Source organism: Ictalurus punctatus, chromosome 4 (assembly GCF_001660625.3).
Source record: "Ictalurus punctatus breed USDA103 chromosome 4, Coco_2.0, whole genome shotgun sequence".
Taxonomy (NCBI): domain Eukaryota; kingdom Metazoa; phylum Chordata; class Actinopteri; order Siluriformes; family Ictaluridae; genus Ictalurus; species Ictalurus punctatus.
The window spans coordinates 29,202,874-29,213,783 of NC_071284.1; the positions used below are offsets into that span (position 1 = coordinate 29,202,874).

At 42.0% G+C, this 10,910-nt stretch overlaps 1 protein-coding gene across 1 annotated transcript; it reads right to left on the minus strand.

Moving 5' to 3' along the window:
- Positions 1-7,492: 7,492 nt before the first annotated feature.
- Positions 7,493-10,208, minus strand: fzd9b (frizzled class receptor 9b). The gene has a single exon (XM_017465112.3). It carries the CDS (start codon positions 9,807-9,809, stop codon positions 8,058-8,060), a length of 1,752 nt encoding a protein of 583 aa, XP_017320601.1. The 5' UTR covers positions 9,810-10,208; the 3' UTR covers positions 7,493-8,057.
- Between the last annotated feature and the right edge of the window lie 702 nt (positions 10,209-10,910).

Below are 10,910 nucleotides of genomic sequence, written 5' to 3' on the forward strand. Positions count from 1 at the left end.
GCGCAAGTCCAGAGTGTCTGTCTGTACACGAGGTATTTTTGAATCCGGTTGAGAAAAGGATCAGATTCAAGCGTTTACACGGCTAATTATTTCAGATCAATCAGATCAAAATTTCATTCGGATCAAGCTCATTCGGATCGATTGAGGTGTTTACGTGAAGGCTTTTCGATCGGATTAACTCGATTACTAACGGATTATTTGTTTGCATGTAAACGTACCTATTGTAAGTTAAATATCGGTGCAAGATTTAGGGTTTATTTATTATAATTATTGAGTCAGCATGCATTTTTGCATTCTGCATTAATCATTTAAAGTCATAAATAAGATGCTTAAAGCATTTTAAAAGCCAAATCAGAGTTCATACAGTACTGTGCAGAAGACTTAGGAATCCTATTTTATTTATTTTTTTAGTACACACTTTGTTATAGATTTGTATTTGATGACTTGTACATTATCGAGTCAGTACAAAAACATTTTAGATTTCCAAACATTAGTTTTCCAGCACAAAATTTAATGCTACAGAAAAATGTTTGTACGTCAGAAAAGAAAGCAGCAGATTAAACTGTAAGAGACACGTTTCAGACACAATGAAGGCTGCTGGGTTTTGCTGCAGGAATAAGAAGCGAGTGCGACAGTCAAAGTCTCCAGAAGAACCGTGTCTGGTTCTGCAAGATGCTCAATAACACTTACAGCTCATTTCCTTATAAAACGGCGCAAATTCTAGTCGAGACTACTATTTTTATTGTTTATTTTTTTGTCGCACCAAATATTGACTTTGTATCATTTACTACTGTTTACTGCTCTTTACGGTATTTTTTTTTAAAAATGTAGAAACATTTAATTTCATTATTTTTGAAGGCATCTTTGCTCTACAGCATTTCTTTGCATGTGCCTTAAACTTTACTTCAGTACTGTATGTTTCTGTGACAGCATCCTGATTGTAAGGCTGTGACTCGGCTACTGTGTTTTGAAGCTGACTCTATGAAGAAGGTAAAACGTAGCAAAAAAAAAATACCTAAAAGTGCAACTTACTTTAAAGGGAAGAAGAATTTACATTTATGGCATTTGGCAGACATCCTTACCCAGAGCGACTTTGAATTTAAGATCGAGTGATCAACCGACAGGGCTTTTAAAATGCTCGACTGCTTCCTTTGATGGGGGTTTCAGTAGCTGACTCTTTGTCAGGCCAATCTTTTAAAAAAAAAAAGAAAAAAAAAAAGGATGCAATATGCTGGACTGATTTGCAGGAAATAAAATGCAATCATATTTCCATGGAAAAGAAATGGAATACTGAGTAATTATGCGTTTTCCTAAATTTCTTTGACCGATTTCACTAATGATGCTATCACTTCCTAGAAGCAGTTGCTTCGCCTTTTATTTGCCTTGGCTTGTCTTTGCCTTTGAATTCTTTGCCTTCATTTAACCGCTGATACACTTCTTCTGTGCATTTGCGGATTGCAGAAGTACCTCGGAGTAACTGTGGGTTTGTTGCTTTATGCACACACGTGCACTTATATCCAAGCTTGATTTAAAATAGCATCCTTTGAACTCTGTTAAACAGGAGAAGGAGAAAAAAAAAAGATGAAAGTGGCATCATCAAGCATGGTGCTCTTTTTCTCTCTGTGTCTCTCTTTGGAACACAGAATATTTTAGCATTCTCAGGAGACAGTCAGAGGGAAAAAGTAGAGAGAGAGAGAGAGAGAGAGAGAGAGAGAGATGTGCCAGCTCTCTTCTGGAGTACGAGTCCCAGTGGGTTAGTCTTCATGGCAGAGCGTGAGGTGAAAAATTTCCAGCCTGGCTGCTGAATGAGGGCAAGTCATCGCCCAGAATACACTGGACAAGATTGATTCCAGATCAGTTATCATCTAGCCATGCTCTCCTCTCAGGAAGTGTGTATATAGAAACCAGAAAGAGGGTGTGTAATTATTAGATGAAGAGGTGTGGATGTGTGCAGAAAGCACCAATAGACGTTACAGGCTTTCAGCTGAGAAGAGCCCGGGATCGCGAAAGGTGTATTGTGGGAAGAGGGTGACTAAACACCCTCTTTCTCCATTTCACTCGCCATCTCCATGTTTCTAAAAGCAGGCCATGACGCCACATCGTTCATCGCTCTTTGTTGTTGTTTATCCACTCTCTTTTTTTCTCCTGATGCCTCGCGATCCCGTTCTCTCTAGAGAGAGGGAGCGATTGCGAGGGATCAGTAGACGAAAGGGAGAAAGAAAGAGACATCAGTGAGGCAGATTAGAGAGGTGGGCTGCCTAGCAACAGAAATCAAAATTGGTAGAAGTCTCTGTGACCTACATAACAGCAAGCCTGTAATGGTGTGGCATGACAAGCCGGCGATGAAAGGCCCTGACGAGTTCTTGTCACTTTGCCGTTTCCAGAAAACGTCTGCGTCAGGATGCGCGGGCGCCACTTTGAAACACGGAAGGAGCTGTTAGGCCCTCTGGATGAGAGCAACAAAGCTGCTCGGTTTGACTCGGCACACAAGCAAACGCCTCAGAGCAAGCTTGGGTGACACATGCAAGACTCGAGCGACTCTATTTCACATCAAGTCACATCAAGACACACTTGATTTACATTATGGATCATTTCCAAGACCGGACAAAGCTGACAGGTTTTCTGAAGCATCATCATGAAATCTGACAGATCCAGTAAGTTTGGAGAGCATATGAACATGGCGTCCATGCTCCATTAGCTCTCACAAATACAAGGCCTTAGAAATCACACAGACACTGTGGGTTCGGGATTGTTATTAGATTAACTACAGAACATAAAGGTTATTAATGGGTTAGAATAAAACAAGAACAGTGGTTATATACAGAACGCCAGAGGTGTGACATGTCATGGGCAGTTCAACTCCACTTCCTCTGAAAATTACAATAGTTTATTTTGTGCATGGTTTTTTTTTTTTTCTCACTTCTGGGCACTAACTGTTCATGAACTCACACAATGGCTTCTCTGTTCCAAAATTGCAGAATATTCTGGATTCTGGGCAGCTTTTGTGTTATTCTGAGAATTTCAGTGTTTGTTTTAAAAATATTATAACATATTTTCATGCATAGTTTCCTGCCGTGCATAGACCGCCGTTTTTTTTTTTTTTTGGTCTGCCTTTCCACCTTAAGCAATTTTAGCCCTGGACGTAACTACCCAATTTCACACCAAGGTTTTCAACTGGTTTGTAAAAGACTTGACACGTTCATTTGTGCTGACTTCAAGATATGTGAGCAAAGAGCTATAGTTACTGCCATTGTGTATGTGTATATATATCAGTGAAATCAGAGGAGGGGTTGATTTTAAATCTGAGCATGTGTTGGTTTTTCCAGTATCTGGAATTGTGGTTGTTTATGTGTAGCCTGTGTGTTAATGTATATCTATTGTAGATTTTCTTTCCTAAAAGATAAATGAAGTAAAAAAAAAAAAAACAATTGCATAGACACTTCGTATATACTTGAGTGTATATGTAAGTGTGTGTGTGTGTGTGTGTGTGAGACTGAAGTGGGCACCCATGCTGAGCTGAACGGATCGGTTCATGGACCCCGCTGCGCTGCGACTGCCGCTTTTTCATGGAAAGCATCTCTTTTGGGCCTGCAGCTTTTCAATGCGCTCATTTACACATCAAAACACAGTGCGAAAGGAATAGTACTCTGGGGGCGGTGGAGGGGAGAGGGAATGGGTGTAATGAGGGGTGCTTTTATTCCCCTCTCTCTCTCCTTCTCTTTCTTCTTTCCTGAGGGCTGGGTGGATGTTGGCGGGGTGATAAGCTGAGGTGGGGTAGGGAAAGCCATCCCATAATGAGTGCTTGTTATCAGACACATGGAAGCGACTCCGTCTGATCAGACAAGAATTTACACTCCTGAAATTTACATTCACACAATCTCTGCGAACTTTGTTCTACTGCCGAGTAAACTTGGCCTGGAAACCGGAGGGTGATCAACATTTCTTAGTCTGAATGCTGGTCTTCCTGCAGCTTTGTGTTTTTTCCCTGTTAGCACTTGTGATGTAGCTCATTAAGGATATTCACAGTTCCTGTAGATGATGGGAAAAACCATGTGTGTCAGAGTGACTGAGAAATGCTGCTCAAAGCAGTGCTCCAGGATTTCAACCTAATCCCTGTCCATTGAATCTGGAGTGTATGTGCAGCTGCCACTGATGATCATTTCAACTTATTTCTTTGTACTGAGAAAGGGATGGAAAATCTGTTTGCTCGAAACACAGTCATAATTGAAGTCTAAGGCCAGTTGTTGGATTAATAACCAACAAAAACATGTAGGAAATTCTTTAAGGTTCTTTCTTTGTTGTTGTTGTTTGGTCGCTTTAAGTGTATTAAGCTTTACATCTATAAGCAGTAGTTTTTAAGGGGTTACCAACACAGTCAATGTCCGTCTCTGTGAAAGCAACTACCATTAGATTTCCATTAGAACTAACTGTTCAGTTTTTATTACTACATGGAACCCTGACAAAATTCTTGTCTATGGTAAACACACACATGTTACAGCCGCTATGGATAGAAATGAAGTTTAAAAACACTTTAAGGTTGGTATACAAGGGAAAGGTGAACTACCAGGGAACGTCTATCTATAATTAAAGGTTGCGCAACCCAGAGAATTAGCTAATGAAGTAAGTACAAGTGCGTGAGTGTGTGTGTGAGCATGTGTGCTCATGCATGTTTGCTAGCTTTGACCTCATGTCTGTGGGCAGGGTCACATTAGTTCCATGTTGTGACACTTTCACTCGCATATGCTTTCTCTCTCACCAGCTGCAGTTTACTGGCATTGTGAATGTTAAAGGACCCCACTCTGGAGAGGCAACCTGAGCTGAAAAAAAACCCCAACACGTACAGCCATAAAACAGCACCACCGACTTTACTATGTCAGCACTCCTTTGAACACTACAGCTCATGAAAAGAAAGCTCTACTTGCTAAAGTTGCCTCCAGGGGACTGACTGCTATTGTAACCCATTTTCATTCAAACCGAGCTAAATAAATGAGTAACATCGCTCAACCTGGGCCAAATTTAACCTCGTGAAAAAGTATTATTTAAACAGCATGTACAAATACAACACTTAATTGCCTATACACAAAAGATCTTTCTAGGTCTATTGGTTTGCAAGCTTCACGAAACAGAAACTAGAACTATCGTTGACTTCGGTGTTGATGAGATGGTGAGGCGTGTTAATAATTATTGATCCCTGCTTACTTATCTGTCATGTATAGTGGAAAGACCTTGGTCCAAAATAAACAGGTCACCAATCTAATCAGTCAAGGCTAGGGAAAGCAACAGGCTAGCACTGGCCATGTGAGTGATGCAGACATGTTTGGACACTCTGTAGATTCTGAAACACAGGATGCTAACATGAGGCGAGAGTCATTGTGTTCAATTAGTGTCCCGGTAATCTGGGCTCTGACACAAAAGTGTCGGAAAAACACTTGTTAAAGAGAACGGTCTCTTTAACGGCTGACTGAAATTGACAACTGTTTTCTCAAGGAACCTCTACTATGTAGGACGAACTAAAAACGAGCTATTTGATTCATTTGGTGGAAAAAAAGAAAAGAAAAAGAAAGTAAGGCTCTGCCAAGGTTATGTAAGGACAGTGTAAAACTGTATTCAAGGAACGCACGGACTTTCTTTCTAAGCATTCAACAAATGCAACTTCAGTCGTTCAGTTGCGTACCTATTCGTTATGTGACCAAATATGACTTTCTACTTATTCATCAGAAGACTTACCTCACACCCGTACACCATCGTGATAAAGTATGTGCACGAGACCAGCTACACGAAGCAGCGTACAGTGAATCATGGCTAAAAATATCTGAACGGATAAAATCTTCAGGTGCATCTTCAAAGGCAGTAGATGCTTCAAGTGCAGCTGGAGAGGCAAACAGTAAGACATACAGTTGGAAGACGTCAGGCTCCGGATCAAGCGGCAGGGAAAATAATCTCATTTGCATGACTGGCTCACATCAAAGGTCTGGAAAAAGCGGGACTTACGTGGAGCAGCGAGGCCAGGTGTACAATTATCATCATATTAGTACAATAATTTTGCCATTTGTATGATTCTTCTTCTCAAATAATCCAAATATATTATCGTTTTTGACACTTCTAGAGTTTGGCAGGAAAATGTGACTGCATTTGGATGACTGTAAAGTTAGAGTAGCTCTCAAGCTGTAACGCATTATCTTCGACTAATTTACATATATGTAGGCTGCTACGTGGTTGGATTTTGAATATCGGGCTGAAATACACCAATTTTTGAGTCTCAACACGATTTTGAAATTTTTTTCATTTTCAACATTTATGAATGCTGACATGACAAACCCAGGCCCACTGTCGTCTCGCGCTCTTCAATGATTCTCTTCATGTGTTGAAAAATGTGCTCGAATGCACAGTGCGGAAAGAAAACATGTCACAAAATGCACACATTAACTACCTGTGACTTAAATACAGTGAGCATGTGCATTATTCTCAGCATGTTCATCAGACAGTTTGAAGTTTTCTTAATCCTAATCTCTAGGCTCAGCCTTGTCTTACATGCCTCCTAACAAAACTTGCTGTGCTTTGGTAGAACCCTCGTGTCTCACAGTGCCCCAGTTTGAATGGGCAGTTCAGAGGGAGCCCCCTCCATTTAGAGCCCCTGAAAGAGTCTCTCAAGGTTTCATTTGCATTTGAACCAGAGCCCATTTTTTCACATGCAAACCAGCTACTTCATCTAAATATTTGCATTGCTTTGACCCAACTTCTCCAAGTCCTATTATATCTTGTGGCAAGTCTAAGACAAGAATCAGAGGCTTTTTTCTTCTGTGCTTCTGCTCCCCTGAATGCAAACGCAACAGTCCAACACGATACATTCACAGATTAGGGTGAAATAATAGCATTATTTGTGTATAGCAACAACAGAATTAAAAACTCTACACTGTTAAGGGGCTATTTGATTCTATGTCTTAACATGCCATCTGAAGGAGGAAAACGTTTGCAAAGAAATGTATTGTTTATCAGCATATGTATCATACTTAAAATCAAATATACTTGAAATAAACTATGTTTGTATTACCAGATGTGACCGATATACCCCGTATTGATCATGATGGCGTGTGCTTTTGTAGTTTTTGGGGAAATGGAGGGACCACTATGAAGAGTGAGTTAAATGAAATCACATGCAAAAATTTCCACAAACAAAAAAGGCTTTTCAGATTTCACCTCTGAATTTGAAAAATGATGAATCTTGCAGATGGAAACAAACTAAGCTTCACTGCAACGTGTATTTCTGACTATTAATCTATCAATACCCTGAACAAACCATTCCTGAACAGAGGGGGCGGATCTAACTCCAGGACACTGCCGGTCTTTAAATGCTAGTCGTAGTGTGTATCAGTGAGCAGTCTTATCAATGCAAATCAACCCCTGTGCACCTGTACCGTATAAGGAACTTATTTTAGTCTTAAGTAAAGGAATCGACACAGATATACAAAATATCATATAATTTAATATCTTTTTTTTTTTTTTTTTTTTTTTTTTTAAAAAAGGCACTTCTTTCTTAATTTGGCCCATCAGTATAACTTGTTTACAAAGAGATATGGGCCATTCCTTGAAAAGACCAAGACCAAACAAAATTAAATATATACACAATAAATAAGAGCTATGAGGACTTTGAAAACACATAAATGCCACGAATGGAGCTAAATATGGACAAGAACATGTCTTATACCTCCATGCACGTGTTTGTGTGCAACAGATTAAGGACTGCATAACGGGTTAGATTTTGCACTTCTACAGAAAGCAATAATAAACATATTCCTTTTAATTGTAAAACACTGATCATCAGTCCATTCTTTAGTGAAAAGCTGCAACGTGTAGCGGTCTGTGTGTCCATTTTTGTTCAAACTTTCACTTACTTTGCTTAACATGAACAAACAATTTTTAAGCCTGCTCTCAAACACTGTCATACACGCAGGGAGGAGTAGTATAAGTCCGCAGAGTACATTACTGATGAGGTCACTCTCTCCATTTCAGCTGAGTGGGGCTCCACACACACACACAAACACACGCTCGAGTTCTTCTCATACATGCGTGGGGCAGTCTGAGTAGGGGTCAGTCTTGGACATGTGCAGTACTACAGCTGGGGCTTTGTAATGGCAGTGGCTGCTACTGCAGCTCCCTCCATTGCAGTGCTTCCTGCTAGTCCTGTCTGCCAGTTTCTGGCTACATAGCCCCTGCCAGGTCTGCAAAGTCTTGGAGCTCCACACCCACACACCACTGGTGATGCCTACCACCAGTGACATGAAGATCTTCAGCATGAACACGGCTACCGTGGGCACGGACGTTTCCAGACTGCAGTCCTCGTTCCTTCGGCCTGGAAAGATGATACACTTGCTCTCCAGACTTCTGAACTTCCAGTAGTCCATATTCAGGCGCTCGTAGAAGTAGCAAATGATGACGCAGGTTGCAGGAACAGTGTAGAGGATGGAGTAGATGCCAATCTTAACCATTAGCTTTTCCAGCTTCTCCGTATTGGTACCTTCGGTTTTCATCACCTTGCGAATGTGGAAAAGTGCAACGAAGCCGGTGAGGATGAATGACGTTCCGACGACGAGGTAGCAGGACAGTGGCACGAGGACAAAGCCTGTTAGTGCCCCCACATCCATGCTGCCCACATAGCACAGCCCCGTCAGCTCATCGCCTGCCACCTTCCGCATTGTCAGGATGACTATAGTCTTTAGTGCAGGTATGCCCCAGGCGGCCATATGAAAGTAGCTGCTGTGAGACTCAATGGCTTCATGGCCCCATTTTTTTCCTGCAGCCAGGAACCAAGTGAGTGTGAGAATGACCCACCAGATCGAACTGGCCATACCGAAATAGTACAGGATGAGGAAGACTATGGTGCAGCCTGTGCTCTCGAGCCCCTCTTGGATAATATAAAGCTCGCCATTCTCACGGTCACAGGCAATGTTCTCTGCCCCAGCTACTGAGCGGATGATGAAGGCTACAGAATAAACATTATAGCACATAGAGAGGAATATGATGGGCCTCTCAGGGTACTGGAAGCGATGAGGGTCCAAGAGGAAGGTGAGGACTGTGAAAGCTGTGGAAACGAAACACAAAGTGGACCACACAGCCATCCAGATGAAAGCAAAGTCCTTGTCCTGTCTGGACCAGAACACATCGACGGCTGAAGAGCAACGTGGAGCGCACGACTCACTCTTCTCCACATACTGAAATTTCTCTGGGTTCTCACAGACCCCCATGGAACCCCCTGGACGCCCACTTCCCGGCCCAGGCTGTTTGGGTCGCGGAGGCACCGGAAGCATTCCCTCTCCTTTCTTAGGCTCTGGTTTGGTGTCGTTCTCTGGCGCTTCCATGCACAGTGCATTCGGGTCGTTCCTGGTAGGCAGTTTAGAGCAGTTCAAAGAATCAGGCCAAGGGTAGTTAAACTTCTCCATAATAGGAGAGCACTTCTGACGTGCCTGTTCACACATGGGTCTACAAGCAGGGATGGACGTGGACACCTCATCGGCACACATGGGTGCAAACAGAGAGCAGAGAAAGAAACGCAAGTGAACATCACAGCCGTACTCCACCAGTGGGGCGAATTCGTTCAGTTTAATCTCTGCCTCCTTTTGATTGTCATGGTCCATGAAGTTGGGCATCCGGGTCATGTTATATCCTATGCCCTGGCACATCGGGATGATGATCGGCTCACATTTAGCGGGTCTCCCTCTCTCAAAGTCATAAGCACTTATCTCCAGACTGTAGGCTGCAATCACAAGCTGGCACCATAGAGTAATGACCAGCTTCAGTGCTGAAGCCTCCATGATGGAGTTTTTATGAATGAAGAGCAGAAGAAAAAAATAAATAAATCCTCACATAGGCTACACCAATAAGTCCCAGTAGATGAATGTTTTTTATACTAATTTATATTCCCAGTACAAATTGTTTCAACAAGAACACATCTGTCCAATTTCCACATCTGCTCGTGAGAAAGTGTCAATAATAATACTAACACTTCACCGCGTACACACGGATAACGGAATGGAGCTGATGCATGCGGCGGCTTGAGGACAGAAACACGAGGACAGTCGGTCCTTCTCTCGATCCTCCGCTTTCACCCGCAGTCCTCGGCGCATTCTGCGTGTTCAGCCGTCGACCCGCAGCTCTGCGCGTGACTCCGCCGCATCTCTGGAGAACATTGAACTTTCTTTTCCCTCCGAGCTGCTCTAAAGCGCGACCGGTGGGCGGGGCGTGACGCGCGTGGGCGGAGCTTCCACCTCAATCGGCTCTGAATCTCTCATAAAGCACATTGAACTTAAAACTCAATACAGTCTCTGTTTCAAGACAAACGATCTTCTGACGGAGTGAAATGATTTGCCTTTTTTTTTTTTTTTTTTTTTTTTTTTTTAAACGTAATATTTGCGTAAATGTGTCAATATGGAAATATCCGCAGAGGGCAAGCGCGTGCCAGGTTTTTCCTGGTATTTACACCACATTTCGATGATTATACAGATAAATAGCTGCTCATATTGGATGAACATGAGGACAGGATTACGACACACTGCGTGGAATTTTTCTTCAGCACTTAAATAATATAATTTTTTTTGGTTATGTAAAAGTCAGAAATTTGTTTAGGCTTTAAAAAAAAAGAGCAGATTTAAGGAGGGGTGTGTGTGTGATGTAAAACAGCTAATTTAATATACAAATAATTAACAATGAGGTTCATTCAGATTTATATGCTGTTTATTGACTAAAAACAACAACAACAAAAACAAAAAAGTGCTAAAAAGGACATTGTTAGAAAAGAAAGGCTATTGTTCCCCATCTAGTGGCTGTCTGATGAACAGCACATCCTCATCCTCACCGCTTCAGCTTCTTCTGTGACTCTTACTGAGCAAGTGAATGCTTTTTGTGTGTGTGTGTGT

Bases quoted from the DNA above. Each gene is read 5' to 3' on its own strand.
- fzd9b (XM_017465112.3), bottom strand. From the start codon at position 9,809: ATGGAGGCTTCAGCACTGAAGCTGGTCATTACTCTATGGTGCCAGCTT.